At 41.4% G+C, this 20403-nt stretch overlaps 1 protein-coding gene across 5 annotated transcripts in view; it reads right to left on the reverse strand.

Annotated features, from left to right (window-relative positions):
- The window catches only part of ATP8A1 (ATPase phospholipid transporting 8A1), an 89815-nt gene that overhangs the window by 27014 nt on the left and 42398 nt on the right, over window positions 1-20403 (reverse strand). For all 5 annotated transcript variants that reach the window (XM_077301834.1, XM_077301833.1, XM_077301836.1 and 2 more), the window contains 12 exons: window positions 19207-19279; window positions 17727-17832; window positions 15905-15987; window positions 15745-15794; window positions 14458-14527; window positions 12491-12575; window positions 10501-10640; window positions 8362-8500; window positions 5801-5865; window positions 3533-3705; window positions 1947-2130; window positions 1738-1848 (listed from right to left, as the gene is read on the reverse strand). In XM_077301834.1, coding sequence (XP_077157949.1) covers window positions 1738-1848; window positions 1947-2130; window positions 3533-3705; window positions 5801-5865; window positions 8362-8500; window positions 10501-10640; window positions 12491-12575; window positions 14458-14527; window positions 15745-15794; window positions 15905-15987; window positions 17727-17832; window positions 19207-19279 — 1279 coding nt within the window. The remainder of the gene's footprint in view (window positions 1-1737; window positions 1849-1946; window positions 2131-3532; window positions 3706-5800; window positions 5866-8361; window positions 8501-10500; window positions 10641-12490; window positions 12576-14457; window positions 14528-15744; window positions 15795-15904; window positions 15988-17726; window positions 17833-19206; window positions 19280-20403) is intronic.

A 20403-nucleotide genomic window follows, 5' to 3' on the forward strand; every position in this document is an offset into this window, starting at 1 on the left:
TAGGTTTATTCCAAATTCCAAATAAATGTTTATTCCAATCCTAGTCACATCTAGTTGGCTCCTCATGGTTTAAATTGGTTCTGTGTCTAGATGACGGACGTTATGGCCTTGGCTAACATAAAAACGGAAGGTCTCTCTTGTTGCATGTCTAATGATAATTCTGTGATCATTCCTGATTTGGGTACTAACTTGCTCCATTGGTTGCTGTCAGTACAAGAACATTGTATTCACATATATGGTCCTCTGTGTAATCAATGGCCCTAATCCAGGGCTCCTCATGCACAGCAGCTGACTGAAGGGATCTCCTCCTTTAAATAAATGACTGGAGCTGTCATGAAAATTCCCTGAAGTCAGTCCACCTCCCTCACCACTGCTCAAAGGAGGTGACTGGCATGGTTAGCAGTGGCAGCAGTGACTCTTTAGCAGGATTGGGCACATACAAACCAAACAGAAAGATGATCTGTGTCAACCTTGATAAATTCAAGAGTTAGTATTCTGTGCAAGCCGGCCAACTACAAATTTAACTGTGAAATAAAGAGCTAGGAGAGCTAAAATGTACGGCTAAATACAGGTGCAAATGGGACTCTTTACATACTTTAAGTTAGCCACATACAGTTTATTCAGAGACCTAAAGTGAAGCACAACTTTCACATACTATTAGTATTAATTTATTAATGGATAAGGAATAAAACAAAATGTAAGTTAGGTATATACATGAAACACCTTGTTTAGCATATAGTAAATTCCTTACTTTTCAATATTCTAGGCCTTTCGAAGATTTACTTTCTTAAATAATTATGTTGTAATTTTATATCTTATACCCAGGAAACGTAACTCCAATTCAAATCCTGAGCAATGTTTGTCTGACTTGAATTAGATATATTTTGGTATTACTTTCTAAATTCGGGGTGGGTGGGTGGGTGGCGGGGGAGAGATGGCAGAAATAAAGCTTCACACACATTTGCCTTACGTAGGATTTCTGCATTTTAAGTAGCAGCTTACAAATAGTCAATGAGTTCCCTTCACCCATGCCCGATCACTACGAAAACTGAAAGGAAATTCAGGACGGCCAGTTGTCCTTGCTAAAGACGCTCTGTGATATATATTGTGTCCATTCATTCATAGTATTGACAAGAGCCATTAACAGCCACATAAGAAGTAGAAGTGGGGAGTATGTTAATTGGTCTGCAGGTCTTATTTTCTATAAACATTTTAGGAACTCTCAACATCTTATAAACTCCAAAATTAGCATTTTAATAGGAAACTATAAAAACACCACTGAAACTGAGTTTTTTTATTGCATCCTCAAGCTTCCACATATTTCAGCCAACAATTTAGTCTACAATTCAAAGCAGAATACAAGAAGGATGTGTAATTTTTTTTTAATTCGGTATTTTTCGGTTTAGCTCTATTGGAACCACGCTTAAATGTCATTAAAAAAAAAAAATCTCAGATCCCAACACCAGTATGGTATTTGGATCCAGGATTTTACAGAAATCCCAGATTTTTCAGGTCCAGCTGACCAGAGGAAAAAAAAAACCAAATTAAAAAAAATTGCATACCCATATATGATGATATTTATTTCGAACTTGGTTTTACATATGATGCCCAAAAGTATAAAAATCAGAATTATAAACAGAAGAAACATTCAAATTATGATATTAAAGAATGCTCACATACTGCTCTGGTTTGGAAGAATTTTGAAAGACATATTGTGACATACTGTGCCATCGTTACCTCAATGATATAAAGGACGATATTCTTGTAGAAGCAGTATAAGATGCATTTAGCAATTCTGCTATAATTCCAGGCACCGTGGACCAAGAGTAAGTTCTTCAAGTACTTGAACTACAAATGGTGACAGAAAACAGTTTAGCTATGTACACAAGGTCCGACTGTTTATCACTTGAAAGAACCATCCATTCCTTATCGGTGGCAAGATTTACCTGGGCTATTGAGTAGTCTGAAGAGTTAGCTGCTTGCAGCCCTTCGTTCCCACTAATACCAACACCGACATGTGCTGTCTGTATCATACTAACATCATTTGCTCCATCACCAATTGCCAGCGTTACTACTTTCACTTGTTTCTTAACCATTTCTACCACTTCAGATTTCTGAAGAGGAGAAACCCTTAAAAGAAAAAACACGGAGATATTTTTAGAACGCTATTATTGTAAGGTTTATTATTATGTTTAATTAAATGTGTGATCCACACAGGGGTGAGAAAAGCTGCCCCCATCCAGAAAGCCACAGTCCATGAGACTTAGGCATGCAGGATGCAGGCTCACTGCTGGCGCCACCTCCCCCCCCCCATCCTGGCCTGACAACCCCCTCCCCAAAAAGCTCAGCTATAGCCAAGTTAGTTTTTTTTTTTTTTAAGTCCTGTTAAAATTCTAAAGGGATTGGGGGAAATGCCAGAGCGGAGCACTGCCATTTCGAAGGTGGAGCTAAACTCCACTCCCCCACACAGATTGGTTGTAGGCATAGCTTTCACATAATGGCTCTGCCTGTAATTGGTATGCTGTTTCCCTTTAAAGTCAGCCCAAATGGTGTTTTTCTTTATTCTAGCTTAAGAGAAAAAGCCCCAGAATTCCTTCCAAGCATAACATCATGCAAAGGCTCCCCAATAAAGCAGGGACATAGTGTGTTCTACCAGAAGGAAAATCACAGTATGAAAGTGGCCAAAGACAACAGAGATTTTATTTCAAAGAAACAGTCAAGTACTGATATATATATATGTGTGTATGTGTGTTTTTTTTCAACATCATTTTAATAATGGAAATGTTTTGCTATTTTAACAATTGCCACCTTCGGGACCCTGATTTGGGTGGAAAGGCGGCACAGAAATGTTTTAAGTAAATAAACAGGATAACCCCAGTTGATTTAGCCAAACAAAATCACTCTACGTTTATATATTCATGTTTTCACAATGTGTGAGAACAGTAAGGAAGAAAGGCACAGCCATTGGAACGCCCTGGGGAAAAAGCCCACACAATTCGCTTTTGTTCGTGTGAATGCAGGTTAATACATCATAAATGTTTTTTAGATATAAAAGATGATAATGGAAGATGAAATCATTAGATCTAGAATACTTGGAAAAAACAATATTGTCAGATCCAGTCACTGAATCAAAATGGTGCTTTTCTGGGTTTTAACCCCCCCCCCCCCAAACCATTATATCATGATGCTTACTGGTATAAACTTAATTTCAGATGACAGTCTGATCCCAAGGGGTCTCATGTCACCTTTCAAACCTGCTTGAAAGCTTTAGGAAGCCATATTTGATGCACTTAGTTGTGTCCATTATGCAATGCAAGAGAATGCACGCTTCAGCCAAATGAATTTATAGATGACACACATAACGTTTTACTCTGCTTTTATAATCTTTATACTTGTTTTCACAGTAGGGATTAAAATAATGCTACTCACACTCTTACTCTGAAAACAAGTAAAGATAATAAATTCTACCTGAAGGAAAAAGTCTTTCTCGAGCAATTTTTTTCTCCAGCAACTGAGGAAGGAAAAGGCTTACCTGCAACAAATAACAGCTTTACATGACAGAGACAAATCCAGAAAGTATTGCCTTACACCAAATGTCAAGGCATACTTCAACGTTTTGCCATCAATAATAAGGGCAAAATCATTTTCCTTCCTCAAGGCATCGCCAAGAGCACTGCAGTGATGGCTTAATGTCTCTCTCGTTGCCTGTTAATACCAGGAAAAGACAAAAATTACTTCATGTCTATTTAAACAATTTATACTGTTTATACTTCCAACAAGTATCATATTAGATAGCAATTCAATTGCCTCTTACATGGGGATACACCTATCATGCTTAATATAAATACTGCAATGTGTCCGCTACTTTAGTTTTATTATTTGAAAATACTGTGGTGATTACCCAAAAGCATTTAAATGGCCAATAAAAACACACTTTGGAGACAGCAGAGAGATTCCTTTAGCCATTGTAAAACAGATGCTTGTATGTTCGTGAGTAAAGTGCCTTAAGAATTAACTAGTCCTCATTAGCTAAGGAAAAAACATGTACCTGCAAATTTTTAAACAGCTTCACTTTCAGAAGATACACCCAGTTTTCTTTATCTGTGTTACTTTCAGATACCAAGATTGACCTACTCTTCCTTCATGATCCACCAGACATGTTACATGGAATTCCATGCTTTCCTCCAGTATTTTAAAAGCCAGGATCATCGTTTTAAAAGCCAGGTACTCATCGTTACATTGAATTCCATGCTTTTCTCCAGTATTTTAAAAGCCAGGACCCATCGTTTTGGCTGCTTATGCCATTTCATTTTCACTGGAGCTTGAGTCAGACATTTGTTTATAAAGAAAATCGACTTCCAAGTAGGACAACTTGATACTCACTGCAGACTTCAATGGAAGGACCCACATTTTAAACTACATCTGCCCTTCTCCCTTGCTTTACATTTTTATTGTGCTGTACGATAGCGTTTATATGGCACGACCCAGGCGTTCAAAATGTTTCAATACATCAGAAACCCTAAGAACAATTCTGCAAGGCATTAGCTTTATACTGCAGAGGAGGAAATTAATGGCTTGCCCAAGGACACAGAGAGTTCATAACTAAGATGACAACTGAAATAGCTCACAGTTTAGTCATTGTACTACACTGGTTCTTACATTTATTATTTTTGCTGAAAAGTTTTCTGCTGCATGTGCCGATGACGTTTCAATCAATGCTTCTATTTCATAGTGCCCTCTGGTGGAACATACAAAGCGAGTGGCTAGTCCAGGCTAGCTTGATCTCATCAGATCTTGGAAACGAAGCAGGATCAGCCCTGGCAAGTATTTGGATGGACTATCTACAACGAATACCTGGCTTGTGATGCAGAGATAGGCAACGGCAAACCACCTCTGAGTGTCTCTTGCCTTGAAAACTCTATGGGGTCTTGTGACTTGATGGCAAAAACAACTAAAGATCTGCACTGGTTTTTAGCTTGTTTCTGATCACAATGCAAGTGCTAAACTGGAATGACCTCAGACCATGATGTCCGAGGGACAGGCCTTTTCCCTTATTGGGATTTACACTGGAGACCCTCCTCTGATTTCCTACATCCTTGGAGATGAAGTAGGAAGCAACTGAGCCCAGGGTCTTTATTGTGCTAGCAGAATTGATACATTTGGCCTCAAAAAAGCAGATAACTTAAAATTTCTAGTGATCAGAGTAACTCACAGCAATTACCTGTAACTTTTAGACACACATTCCCTCGCTCATGGCCTGCTGTAATGAGCTCTTATGGTGCTTTTCACTGTTTCGTGATGACAGTTTGTCACCGGTTCCATGCCTTTGGTTCCACAAGAGCCTGTGGTGGCTTGGTGGGAACTGAACAAAGGGGTGACCTGCCCTCAGAACCCATGAGGTTGTCGGTAGGAAAATTCTTCTGTGGCTGGCCTGCGCAAGCATAGTCCCAATGCAACTTTTAAAAACTTAGCTGTGATTTAGAACAGATGTTCATCTTTTGGCATAATGTGCAGCCCCACATTGGGACTGTGTTTGCCACACAGTAAACCAGAGCATCTATTTCAAATCACAGCTAGGATTGCAAAAGTGTATTGAGTTGGGGACCGTAGCTTCTTTTACGTTGTTTGGTGTGCTAGTCTGCATTGCTTCTCAAAGAAATCCAACCTTACTTTACCTTTACTACTAATATGTTTGATCATTTGGGTACGAATAGTTAATCCATGTGAATTCACTCAGACGTCTTCCAGCGAATGATGCAGGGTAATAGACAAAGATATTAAAATGTCATATTATACTTACATCAAGAGAGCCTTCGTTTATGACAATTAGTCCCATGTTCTTTTTCAAGAGTTTACAAGAATGCCCTGTTTTTAAAAAAAATCAGTATCATTACTATAATTTATTAGGAGCTAAGCTGAGACATTAGGCTACTGACACAAAGTCATTTACAGCAGTGGTCCCCAACCTTTTTATCACCGGGGACCACTCAACGCCGGGGACCACTCAACGTCTTTTACTGAGGCCCGGTGGGGGGGGGGTAGTTTACTCCTCTACTCTCAACCAATGCCTTAGCGCTCTCTGATCGCTATGGTAATGTTTAAACATCCCTTCAAAATAAGATACAGACAAGCCACAACAATGAAGTGTGTTGTATAGGGGTGGGGGGGATGAAGTAAAGGGCCGGGGGGGGGGGGAGAAGGCGTCCTTCGGGGCCCGCCTCCAATTAGTCGAAGGACCACATGTGGTCCGCAGCCCACAGGTTGGGGATCACTAATTTACAGGAATATGTGTGGCATGCTTTGAGTTATTACCTCAGGGCTGCTTACAAGTATCCTTGTAACTGATATAAAAGGGAAAGGAAACTGACATGAAAAGGGATTTTTTCCTTTATCTGAAATTCATTTTTTCAAAGGTTACCACAGTTGACATATCTGAATAGCACATCTAAAGAAAGGTCGTTTCTAAGATACTGACTATCTACCAATCCAAGTTCCAACAAACTAGACATCAGTTATTATTATTATATGTTCCCAAGATAATAAGTTCCTGGAATAAAACACAGGAAAAAATATTAGCGGACAGAACAGTAGGGCATTCCAGGAAGTGACACCTTTTAGCTTCTCTAATCTCAGAAGTGAGCTACATAACTTTTAAAGTAGGGTTGGGCAACTGTCTTCCCCTTTTGCCTACAGAACAGGAATTTAAGGAAGTGTCCCTTTCTCCCAAAGTCATAACTGCTATGCCAAGCTTTCTCATCCAGGGATTCATGATGGCCCCCAAAAGGGCTTCGCTGACTGGGTGGGAGTTAATGAATTATCATTTTAAATTTAAAAACATTGGATGATATGACTATACATGGTCATGCCAACCACCCCCAAATGGCCATTGATGGCCACATCCTTATTGGCCAAGCCTCATTGCACATGGTAGCGACTGGAATCCAGTGAGATAAGTACTCTCTTTTTCAGTTAATGGCAAGGGTGTGTAACATAGACTGCTCTGGCCCTGTTTCTGGAGTGGGGTATGTGTGTGGAGGTGATGGAGTAGCGTAGGCCTGTGCTATGCATTCAGGACAGAGTTCTATATGGTGGTGGTAGGGTTCCATGTAACTGGCACCTGATAGGCTACTATTTTGCCACTCTTTCTCACCATGCTATTTTGGACAAAGAGGCAGGTATTATAAGCATATATACCAGTATATGACCTCTGTTGTGGGGAGTAATTTTCTCTTAAAACTACAGCAGCAACTGTCATAGGGTATTTGGCTCCTTGGGATCCCAAACCAAACAACTGATATTATGATCCTATGTATACACTATATATATGGAAAAGCAGGAAGAAGAATTCAGTAACATTTATCATCATGGAAAAAATACAGGTCCTTGCTACCAGAAACAGTTTCTGAGCATTAGATCCATTGTTTTTATTGGTGTAGAAGTATAGTAGATATTCAGTTTGGGCTAGAATCTTTTCCTCAGGCATAAACTATGGATAGGTCTACCATAGTCAACCTCCTATGCACCATTTTGCTTCTTTTCTCCTGTTTCAGTATGCCAGTGACTAACTTATTTTATTTATGTTGTGATTTATATACAGTAAACTGGCTCGCGGTGGGTCACACTAAAACCCCCAATAAAATACAGTATTAACCCATTAAACACCCATTAAAAACCCCTATAGCGGTGACAAATCAATCCCATGGCACTAACTAAAAGTTTAAAACCAGTCACAGGGGGAGACCTGAGTGCCTACCCCTCACCCACAGCGATGGCCGGCTAGTGGGGACATCCAGTCTCGCATTTAGTTCTCTCATCTAGGGGGTATCAGATCTTCCTAGGCTGTCCTCAACCATAGACCTCCAAGAGCTCCATCTTACAGGCCCTGCAGAACGCTGAAAGCTCCCGCAGGGCCCTCAGCTCATCAGGGAGCTCGTTCCACCAGGTCAGGACCACGAAAGCCCTGTCCCTGATCGAGGCCAACCGAACTTCCCTGGGGCCTGGAGTCACCAGCAAGTTATTGCCCGCAGAGCACAAAGCCCTGCATAGGGCAGTAGGCAGTTCCTCAGATATGTGGGTCCCAGACTGAGAAGTGCCTTAAAGGTTAAAGCCAAACCCTTGAACTAGATCCAGGCCACAACTGGCAGCCAATGCAGCTGTCTCAGCACTACCTGAATATGGGCCCTCCAAGATGTTCCAGTGAGGACCCTTGAAGCTGCATTCTGCACCAGTTGTAATTTCCGGGTTAGGGACAAGGGCAGATCCATGTAGAATGCATTTGAAAAATGCAGTTGAAGTAAATGGGATTGGGGAACTGGATATTGTATACAAACTGAATAGTGTACTTAGGCCTGAGGATATTACCAATATTAATAGCAGTCTCTTGCTTGTCCCCAGTAAGGATCCAAATCTTGATATCCGCTTTCATTAGCGTTTCTATTGTTTCAGGCACTTGGTCTTGCAACCTGTCTTCTATGGCTGTAGCTCCAAGTAACTGCAGATTCTATGAAAAGAACATATCAGATTTTAAAAATCCAAACAGAGTACTGAACGTTGCAAATAAAGAATTATAATTAGGATCAAAGATATTGGGTTGGTGCTAGGCTAAATATTCCAATGGCCACATGGAAGGTTTCCTCCCTCTTCTCGCACTCCACTGAACTGCAATAAGGCAAAAGCCCTACACTTATCTGGGCCTCTGTTTGTGGGCCTGTGGAGGGTGGGAAGGAGCACTTGGAGGCTGCTGCAGTCAGCGGAGCAGAGGGGAGCTGTCTTGAAGGTCTCTGGGTTTGTGTAAGGATCCTCTTTGCTTCACCTCCCTGGCTAGTCAATCAGGTACTGGGGCAGGATGTTGGCTGGCAGACCTGGGGGAAGGAGTCTTCCCTCTGGTCCACCTGGCTGGGATTTAAGAGGGCCCTGCTGAGCCACTGGCAGTTGTCAACATCTAGCTTTCCCCCTCCCTCCCCTGCCCTGTTCACCGTTTTGAATTAGGTGATGAGTTGTTGTTCATGGTATGGTGTCATGGTATTGTTGTTCATGGTATGGTGTTAATTCTCTTTGCTTGCATTGCCCCGACTGCATTCTGGTGTCCCAACACTGGGCCAGATCCATTGGGGATCGCTTTAAGAAATTTGGAGGTGAGGGATTGGAAGGAACACACTCAGCTGACAAGCTGTCAGGGTAATTTCACTCTCAAGTGGCAGGGGCTTGTGCCCATATGGAATCATGCATCCTGCCATCCCATGTTATTCCCCCACTGGGTGGGCTCAGTCCTTTGGACAGCAGGGGGTTGGCTGATTCCTTGAGTGTTTTTGCCCTATGGTGTGCCAAAACGCTTACAGCTGTACCCAATAAAGCTGTGGCCATTTCAACTCCATCAATATATCTGTTCGCCTGTCTCCTTCTCCCCTTGATGTGGCGGTTTTCAGGGGATGGGATGCCTGAGGAATGGCCCTGCAGTAAGAAGTGGAGATTGCAATCCACTGTTTTGAAAAGAAATCTTAAATAAAACTTATTCAGAAGCATGTGCCATATATTTTATGTAGTTGTGGAAGACTTTTAGCCCCATCTCAGTGCTCAGACCTGACTAAGCAATATAAGCCTCCAGATCAGTGGTCCCCAACCTGCGGGCCGCGGCCCGGTGCCGGGCCGCGAAGGCCATGGCGCCGGGCCGCGGCTCCCTCTCCCCGCCCCCCCTGCAGTAAAAAAACTTCCCAAGCCGCAAGCTTGCGGCCCAGGAAGCTTCTTACTGCGGGAGGGCGGGGAGAGGGAATCAGGGCCGGGCCGCGCCGCGCCCATGCGTGCACGGCCCGATGCGTGGCCGCGGCCCGATGCATGGGCATGGCCCACGGGCCGCGGCCCGATGCCCTGCCGGTCCCCAACCTCAGAAAGGTTGGGGACCACTGCTCCAGATGACTCTTCTCGTGACAAAAAGTAATTCTATTATAGCATCTGCAACATCATTACATAGTGAGCATCATGTATGTTCTATAAAGATTCAAGTTTTAAATTGAAAAGTATTTAATTTCAAATGAAGAAGAGTTGAGAATTGTTTTTTTACTCCTCTTTTCACTACCTAAATAAGTCTCAAAGCGGCTCACAATCACCTTCTCTTTCTCTCCCCAAAACAGAAACCCTGTGAAGTGTGTATGTGTGGTGGTGGTGGTGGGCTGAGAGAGCTCTAAGAGAACTGCTCTGTGAGAACAGTCCTAAGAGAACTGTGACTAGCTCAAGGTCTCCCAGCTGGCTAAATGTTGGGGAGTGGGGAATCAAACCCAGCTCTCCATATTAGAGGCTGCTGCTCTTAACCCCCTACACCATGCTGGCTGAAATGATGGCAGTTTTTTTAAAAATTAGAAGCTTCATGAAGCTGACCATTCTTTTAAAACCTGATCCATTCCAATATCATAGCAAATGTTTATTATCAACATGAATATAGTATTTTAAAGGCTAATTAATTAATGATTTACCGTATGAAGAAGAATGAGTCAAATAAAACATTACCTTTTCAATTAGTTCATAACACTCTTCAAGCTTTAGTGCTCTGTTTTGTACAGCTGTTGAAGCTCTTTGATAGACCTGTAGCCATTCATTGTAGTCCCTGTCTGAAATTTCAGCAACGGCAAAACAAAGTGTCCTCAAGCCTAAAGAAATAAGTGGGCAGAATGAATTTCGGTAACTAAAATATTGTATGGAACTTTACATAAGAGATATCTAAACAAGTAGATGTCTTCTGAATATAAGGTAACATTCAGATGTCACGGCAAATGATGGGGCAGTCTGCCCTCTAAAATGAGGTTTCTGGAAGGATGCCAAACTAGACCTCTGAACCACAGATTGTCTGAGGCTTGTTCATAGCATTTAACATATACTCAGGTTTCTTGATACTGCCAAAGTTAGAAATGCTGGCTTATTTCATAATACTACTCCTCTGAACCTCCTAGATAGCACTAGCTACATCAACTGGCAGAAAAGAAGCAATAGCTGTTCCAGAAGCATTTGGCTGCTGCTACTCTCTCAGAACAATCCACCATGTTTGGATTTATTGTAATGTCTGAATGTACCCAATGCTTTTTTCCAGTGGACTCTGATGTCACATTCAGCTGACATCAAATGGACGATAAATGAGAATGGATGTGTTGGGTTTGGCTTTCTCAACTGGGCTTTCGTGAAACCTTGGGGCTTCTTCACCACCCTAGGTTTATTAAATGGATGGGTGGGAGTTAATTCATTTTTAAATGTATTTTTAAAATTTGGTTAAACATTTATTGGGTGATATGACCATATATGATCATGTCGACCCCCCTCCCCCAAATGGCCAATTATGGGCCTAGAGGGGGTGGGAAGGGGAGGGTCCTCCGATGGGCGTGTACACAGCTATGCTTCACAACCACATTCTGCATGATCACATCACTTCTGGGGTTTCTTGAAGACTGAAAAGTGTTTACGGGGGTTTCTCAACAGTAAAAAAGTTGAGAAAGGCTGTGTTAGGTAATGCGCATCTATGAAGTAGCCCTTAAATTCACCTCAAAGGACATAGAACCACTATGTTTTATTAGATATATATATTTATAAACCGCCCCAACAAATGGGCTCTGGGTGGTTCACAAAATTATCAATTAAAACATCCATAGCATGATTACAGTTAAAAGCATACACAATTGATTACATTATCCTTAACACGCCCGCGGCACCGCGGGCGCCGCGGACTAAATAATTTGCTAAGCCCTCAGCCGGAGGGCTTTGTCCGTGATGAGGAAGGGGCCGGATTGGCCCCTTCCTCCCAGCCGATTCCTAACCTGCTGAAGGAAGCAACTGCGAGCCGCGCAGAGCGCGGCTCACAGTTGCTTCCCTGAGGGCGGCCTGATGCGTCAGGAGGCGCAAAGCGCCTCCGACGCGTCAGGCCGCCCGCAAAGGGAACCGGCGGGCTGACACTGCGAGAGGCGCGAAGCGCCTCTTGCCGCTTCAGCCCGCCCGCAAAGGGAACCCCTGGCAGCCGCGCAGAGCGCGGCTGCCGGGGGCTCCCTGCCCAACGGCCTGATGCTGTGATAGGCGCAAAGCGCCTCTCGCAGCGTCAGCCCACTGACAAACGGAGCCCCGGCAGCCGCGCTCCGCACGAATGCCGGGGGCTCCATGGTCTAGCGCCCGCTGCATTTAGCTGCAGCAGGCTTGATTGCTAGTTAAGATAATAAAACATCTAAAATCTAACTCCAGTATTCCAGTTTTTCAGCTGACTCCAAACCCATGAGACTAGCTGCTGAGTTAAAGAAGAAAAAAGATAAAGAAAGGAAAGAAAAAGAGAGAGGAGACGAGTTGGGTCAGCGGGGGGAAGGGGTGGTGGTGGTGGTGTCAGTAACAGAATTTTAGTTATATTGCACTAACCGTAATGCAGAAACTAGTTTTCCCAGTAACTGGCAACTGATGCAGAATCACAGTATTATCACCTTAGCCATTTTATTTATAAACTACTATAATGCTCAATAATCCTACTCACCTTCAGTAGCAAACAACTCTAAATGTTTCAAAGTTATTTCCTTGTATTTTGAATTTTCAGCCAGGCGATCATATATGACAGTGTCCTATAATAAAATATGACATATTGAATCTAGATTTTTTAAAAAACAACAACACTGAACCCATTCTCTCCCAGAAGACTACTACTGCACAAACACACATTTCTATAGTGAAATGTTTGCAGTTTTGTCTGCACAGTGCAAATATACTGGTTGACTGAAAACTGAATATAGAATTCACTAGCCCATGTGACCTGTACTATGGATGTTGACAGTCCTGCAGGGGTAGTCAAACTGTGGCCCTCCAGATGTCCATGGACTACAATTCCCATGAATCCCTGCCTGCGAATGAGGTTTCTGGAAGGATGTGAATGCTGGCAGGGGCTCATGGGAATTGTAGTCCATGGACATCTGGAGGGCCGAAGTTTGACTACCCCTAGTGTTATGGTGTAGGTGCTTGACGACAACTGCATTTGGATCTTACAAGCAGGCTTTGGTTTCTTCTTGGTAAGAATGAGCCTGGTTTATCCTTGGGCCTCTCATCTACTCCTGTACAGAGGTAAGATGGAACAGCTCTTCTCAGTTTTGGGAACCTTCAATCCAGCCTCAAGTTTGCGGTGCTGCAGCAACACTGGGAGCTTTAACAAATAAGGGTTTGTTTCTTGCCCAACAAAACAAAAATTTGAACAAGGAGAAAACCAGGGTTCCGAGCCTGAGGAGATGGGAACACACAAGGCTTTTCCTAAAGTTTGTTTGTGACACCTGAATGTAGCTTGTGTCTGCCACAGTATCGGTGCTGAATCATCCCACACTACATAGTCTAAGACAGACACCCTCAATACATTATGAGATTGTTCTAGCTATAATAGTACCCACATTGCAAGCAGACCAGACAGTCGAAATCAGGCATATAGGTGTTATGTGCATGTGTGTGTATAGGTGTATGGGGCATTTGTTTTCTTTGGGTGATCCTATCCGATAACTTCCGTATTGTATCAAACTACTCTAATATCACAGAACTGCACTAGCATGAAAACAGGGAATTTGGAGCATGTGTGCAGTGTAGGGGAACATGTGTGAGTAGTGAGGGTGATCAGGTGAAGAGCCCCTGTATATGTAGTATTCAGATGTGTATCCTTTATATCGCCTCTCTTCTTCATGCTCACATTAACCCTCAGAGCAGATTAGGTATGGTAAATCCATTGCACCACTCTGGTTATTGGCAGCTCTTAATTTGGGGGAAGCCCAGAATATCCCCATGCCTCTGGCAATACTTCCTCTTGGGTAATCTTTAGATGTCACACCTGAATACATCTAAAGATGGGCACTGGAAACAAAATTCAGGTGGATAGCTGTGTTGGTCTGAAGTAACAGAACACAATTTGAGTCTGGTTGCACCTTTAAGACCAACAAAGTTTTATTCAAAGTATAAACTTCCGTTTGAGCTCAAACTTCTCCAGATATGGTGAAATGGGAGTTACCAGTCCAAACATACAGGTAGAGGGTGAGCAACAATTAGAATATGACATAATGAAGATGTTTGACAGATACAAAGACTAAACAGGAATAACAAGCTTAGTTTATAAGGTCACCGTTTGTTTGGATTGAATTCTGCGGGGAAAACATAGTGAAGAAAATAAATATATCAAAATTGGATGTTGATGTTTAAATGCACCCTACTTAATTGTAGAATGTAGAGAGTAATTAACTGAGGCCCTCTTGTTATGCTCCATCCGTCTCCTCTCAAGCATGGAAGTAACTAAGGGCGTCCTTTAAAGCGGGGAGATTGGTTGGGCAGTGTTATGTGCTGCCACCAGGCCAGAGAAATACATCCAATACCAGAGAAGGATGTCATTCCTAATTACAAATGTCTATGTCAAGCATGTCTGCTTCACAATTTATCACAGTGCACAAAAATACAAAAAAAGAAAGCCAAACAGCAACTTACAGCCCCTTTGCAGTAAAGCCTCAATATTCCTGAAGGTGTGCGAACAATCACAGACATTCTTTTCCTATTACTAAAAGACAGGCAAAGGGAACCCCTTTAGAATAGATGCATACACCATGGGATATAGAGTATTAATCCAAGCACTGCTTGCAAGGAGAGTCAACAGTTTAGAAAACAGAAAAGTACTCTGGATACACCACCTTTTAAAAATATTAACAGCAATGCAATGTTCGCTAAACCTGAATGTGCTTTCCAAGGAGAAACCATATTTTCCAAAATCTTTTTTTGTTTCAATTAGTTTTTAACATTCCTTTGGAACCAGCATGCTTCCAATCCAGTAGCACCTTAAAGGCCAACAAGATTTTCCAGGAATGTTTGAGAGTCAAAGCTCCCTTAGTCACCTTCAACTCACAAAAACATATAATCTAGAAAATATTGTCCAATAGTACCTTTAAGAACAACAAAGATTTATTCAAGGCATGAGTTGAAGAGTTCTATAGCACTCCAAGGTGCTATTGGAGTCTATTTTTGTTGTGCTATTTCAGACCAACATGGCTACCCACTTGAATCTAGAAAATATTGTCAAACATGTATTTTGCTCTTCTGCTGTGGACTAGCTACCCACCTGAAACTATCTTTGGAATCAGGGCTTCTAGGAGGAGAAAGACTTCCTGGAGACAATGATCAAATATACAATGTTTTGTTCATAACATGCAGACTTGGCTTAGTTAAACTACTTAAAAATACCTGAACTCAGAAATCTTGGATGGGTAGAAGTGCAGTAAGATAACCCTACTTTCAAAATTGGCATTTTTACTCATAAATGTTACATTGAGAGCTAGTAAAATAAGGTTGAATTACTGGTAGAAAAATATAACAACATTTATTTGGAGGAATAAACTATGTAGAATGTCTGCTAAGGTGCTATATAGATAGGAAGAGAAAGGAGACCAGGAAACGCCAAAAATTAGATTACCTGGGCAACCAGGTTAGAAGCTATGGAAGGCAATAAAGGAAAATAAACAATTAAAGATGAATGGTATGGTCATCTTTATTCAGATAGGATAAATTAGAACCAGTAATTTTTCCCTTAACACTTCAAAAACAGTAATTTGGGAGAGGTCTCTGGAAACACTGAATACAAGCAATTTCTTAACTGGTGTAATCTCTGAGCATACAGTTTTTCAGACTTGAACTCCCATAAGGAAGAAAATGTCTTTCACCCAAAAAATAAGAGCATTACAAAAATTGCATTATTAAAATAATATACAATCTGTGTTTAATTACCTTGTAAATTCTAGTACATTTAGCAATTCATATTTTTCTTCTTGTCCAAGCTGGAGGAAGATTGAGATTTTTAAAATTAATTTCTTTAAAAACATTTTCCACAAATGTTTAGCATTAATCTAAAACCATAAAAACTCACATTCTGCTATTTTATACTTACGGATTCTATAATTACAGAGTTTGGTGTCCTTCCAGTGAAAACAAAATTAAGATGCTTTGCTGCTCTAACCAATGCTCCTTCATCTGAAACAAACCATCCTTGTTATTTCAATGGAAGACTGTAAAATTGAAACTTCAAGACCCAACTCTTTCATTTTAATTTTATCCTTATGAAGTCATAAGAATAAAGATAATCTGTCTACTACATGTCTCCTATTATATAAGAATACATGATTAAGACTCACAGCAAACTTTCAAATACATCTTATTTTACTACTCAAGTGTTATTATATCTGTATTTTGTTAAAAAATAAATAAATCCATCTGCTCTGTCCCCAAATCCTGGATGGTTTTAGTTAAGCTGAGTATGCTTGGGTAGCTACAAAAATAAGGAAGAGCTGGTCCAATGCCACATATTAACTGTTGACATTTGGGATCCTACAGCATATTTATATAAATTTGTCTTATTTGTGTAACTTTTTATCTATTTCATAACTGAATGATTTTAATTCGTGCTTACATCTTGTGATTGGATGGTCTATGACCATAAATAAAACTGACTGCCTGACTGTTCTAGTTTTGTTTGGAAGGAACTCAACGGCTTTCAAACCAAAGGTTCTGTTCTGGGGGAACAGGATGTACTGCTGCACTGTTCCCTGCTTAGGAAATCCCCAGTGTTGCCAGCAGATGCCATCAGTTGCATGGGCATGGAGAAAAGGCATGGTGCCTCCTTGCACATCCCTGGGGACACTGGGCACCCATTGAGCAAGACACGTCTATGGAAGCACCAGCAGGAAGAGCCAGGCAGAACGTCCTTGCTCCAATGTACACAAACTCCCATGATGCCTTCCTATTTCCTTACAGGTCTGTTCTTGGACTAAGTTCTCTTCAGATCTATTTTTATCCCTCTTTTTAGCCTCACCTCTCCCCCAAAGGAAAATGCATGCTTTTTAGGTCAGAGGTTTCTGTGAAATGCTGTCCTCAATCTCAGAATTATCTAGTTCACAAGAGCCCCATAGGGTCTCTGTCATGGGAAGACCTTCCCTACCCCTGTTTACCTGCTACCCAAGACATTTTAATTATAAACCAAGCCTGGGGCATTTTGCATGGTAAGCAACTTCTGTGTTCTGAACTGGCAGCCATGCATGTATCAATCAAAAAGGCTCTTCCACTTATTATTCAGAAGAACCTTTTTGTATTGGAAATAAAGCTTGTAGTTTTGTCAGTGAAAAAATCAGAGTTTCGTTTTACTCCCTCTTATCTCTCACTGCTTATTAAATGCACTATACTGCCTATTGCGTAGGCTACGCTGTTTTTCATTTCATTTTGCTCCCATGATACAGTTCACTTTTACAGCATTGTTCATATGGCACTGGTCATTTCTGGCTTGTTTTATAATTCTGCACTGTATTACTGACTTGTCTTTTGTAACTGCTGAGTCTTGATAAGAGAGGAGGACAGTAAATGAAGTAAGCAAGCAAGCCAATGTTCTGCTGACTTTAAGCTGTATCCATTCTGTTCAAATTATGGGGAAAATAATATACCTCATTATAGGTTGACCAGTATATAAAAAAATCACCCCTAGATGACTGCGAACCCATTGCTGTTGTGGGAATCATATCCTGTAGGCATGGTGTCAGGCTTCCCTGTATTTCTCTGGTTTCCTGCTCCCAACTATACAGCCTACATACAACTTCAAAATAACGTGGGTTTAAAAAAAAAACTCTTCCAAACAAGGCCTGAGAGACATACCATGTCCGAGTCAGCTAGCTGACCACAAATATTATTTTTTACAGATTTCAATGTAATTCTATAGCCTTTACCTGGAGATGCTGCTTGATAAATTATGCTATCCCCTTCTCTTTCTGGAACAGCTGTATGACACACGGCCATCATCGTTAGGAACTCACAAATTATAGGTGCAGTAGGCTGTTACGATAAAGGAGGAGTGAGGTCTTAATTGCGTACAGATATTGATTTAAAATGTTACATGCTGAGGCACTAGCAGCAAATACAATACACTTGCTTTCCCCCAAGAGCTACCTGGATGCAGAGGCACCTAGGAGTCAAAGACAACAAAGATGGGATGGCGGGAAAGGAGAAGAGTTCTTTACAGACATATGTAGATACCCAAGGAGCTGACGGTTTTTGCTTAAAGGTCTAAGGCAGGGGTAGTCAAACGCTGGCAGGGGCTCATGGGAATTGTAGTCCATGGACATCTGGAGGACCACAGACTGACTACCCCTGGTCGAAGGCGGGGGTCGTCAACCCCTGGTCTGTGGCCTGGTACTGGTCCATGAAGGCCTCAGTACTGGGCTGCCGCTGCCCGTGCCTGCCTCTCCCCCACCCCCGGAGGCATTCCTTGAGCTTGGCATATCTCCCTAAGTCTCCACCCCTGAAGTTCTTTAAGGAGACCCCCACCTGTGATGATGGGCATACAGACCCAATCTTCCCCCAAATGGATCCAGTGCAATGACAAAATCACCACTAGAAGCAGGCCTGGTGACATACCTGTCCCCTGCCAAATCTGGAGATCTGGCCCTTCAAGGTCCATAACCAGCCTGGGCAGACTTGTAATTGGCTGGCCAAAGAAGACTACAGGGGCACCTGGGTAAGTCCAGGAATATAGCAAGTTTAATGAGCAGGGAATTTTTATATGGCCAAAACTTTATGGTTTATTTTTTTCCCTATAAAACAGAACATGCAATTACACACTCCTGAATGTCTGTAAATGTAGAGTCTTTCCCCTTTGCCAAAGAAAATGAGGCATTTGAAACAGATTAAGCAGGTTCAAGTTATAGGTGTCAGGCCCTGCTGAGAATTACCCTTCAACTAAATATTTCATGCACGTTATAAAACCTGAATGGCTCGTTGTCACAGGTGACTTGATTCAGATAGGATAGTTTAGAACAAAGATGGCCACGAACATGATGGCTCAATTAATTCCAGCTGTTGTCTCTAGAAAGTTCCAAATAATCTTTCTAACACATTTTGAACCCTGAAGGAGTAACTCCCCCCCCTGCCAGAAAAACCCACAAAATTGGCAAATGCCCCCTTCCAGGTACTTCTCTACTTCAAAGTGAACTCTCATCTGCTTGGCTGTTTGGATTTTGCTGCATTTGTTGCATTAACAGCATTTAGAATTTTGTTTGAAAGTATGTTTAATTTAAATAAAGTGAATCTTTATTCCCAAACAAGTATACTTCAGACTGAAACACCATTTCTGATAAGGATATGTTACTTCTGTTTTGCCAAGCTCTCTCTCCCCTTTTTGCATAACTAATATTTATTTCTGTATCTTACATGTTTGCTTTGGAGATTTTCAAGTAATGATGAATCGCTAAATGGTCTTTCATCTTTGATTTCTGAACTTTGCCTAAAAAAAGAAAGAAATGGGAAATTATAGCAAAAACGCTTCGTACATCAGTCCCAGATATGAATTAACATCATTTTTACCAAGAGCTAACCTATCAGAATGTAGCTCATCCCAGTATTTTATTAAGTGTTCCTGAAATATTATTTATTATTGATTTCAGTAATTTATAGTCTGGTTGATTTCCACACAATAATATACACTTGAATGAGGTAAAGAATAGGATCCTGGTACACAGCCTTATACACACAAAGAAACCAAAGAAAATTTTTGCTACTGGTGGTCATGTATACAGACATGACTTCAATACTGATTACTTGCATATGCAAATGAACCAGTTTATTTATTGAAATATTTATATCCCACTTTCTTCCAAACAACAGTTACAATATCTAATTAAAACACTAGACAACAATATACCCAAGTCCCCTCACCTTATAAAATGCAGTAAAACCATTAGCCTGAGCTCCATTAGAATTCTGAATGGCCTGTGAAGTTTTCCATATGGAACTTTTAAAAAGTGTGATTTTTCCTGGTAAGGTAATTCTATATCTAACCTGTTCTTTATAAAATGTTAATACAAATGCTGGCAGAACACCCTTGTGATTTGCCCTGAGCCACCAGGAAAGGGTTGAAAAATAAAAGTAAATTAAATAAACCTCAGCCAACCAGATAAAAAGTTTGAGGGTTCAAAACAACCATGTGCTCAGAAAAGCTTGCATTTCCTGGCAAACTGTCTTTGAACTCTCAGTAGTGTCACAATACAATTTTATATGTTTCCTAAATCATAATTAGGAGCTGCTATTTATTTATTAGATTTATAAGCTGCCACTCCTGGTTCAGCTAACTCACAGCAGCTAACAACAGCTATAAAATACAGTGTTAAAAATAAGAACCTTAACATCCAAAATAAAACGAAACACAGCCACCATTTCCACGTATAGCCCCCCCCCCCCAACACACACATCTGCCATATTTCTGGGCAAGATGTTAAACACTGGAGCATTTGGAGGAGGAGCTCAAAATCTTCCTAACTTGGCCTCAACCAAATGCATGGCGGAAGAGCTCCATCTTGCAGGCCCTGCGGAACTGTGTTAGCTCCGTCAGGGCCATTAGCTCATTCCACT

Source organism: Paroedura picta, chromosome 10 (assembly GCF_049243985.1).
Source record: "Paroedura picta isolate Pp20150507F chromosome 10, Ppicta_v3.0, whole genome shotgun sequence".
NCBI classification, from domain to species: Eukaryota; Metazoa; Chordata; class Lepidosauria; order Squamata; family Gekkonidae; genus Paroedura; species Paroedura picta.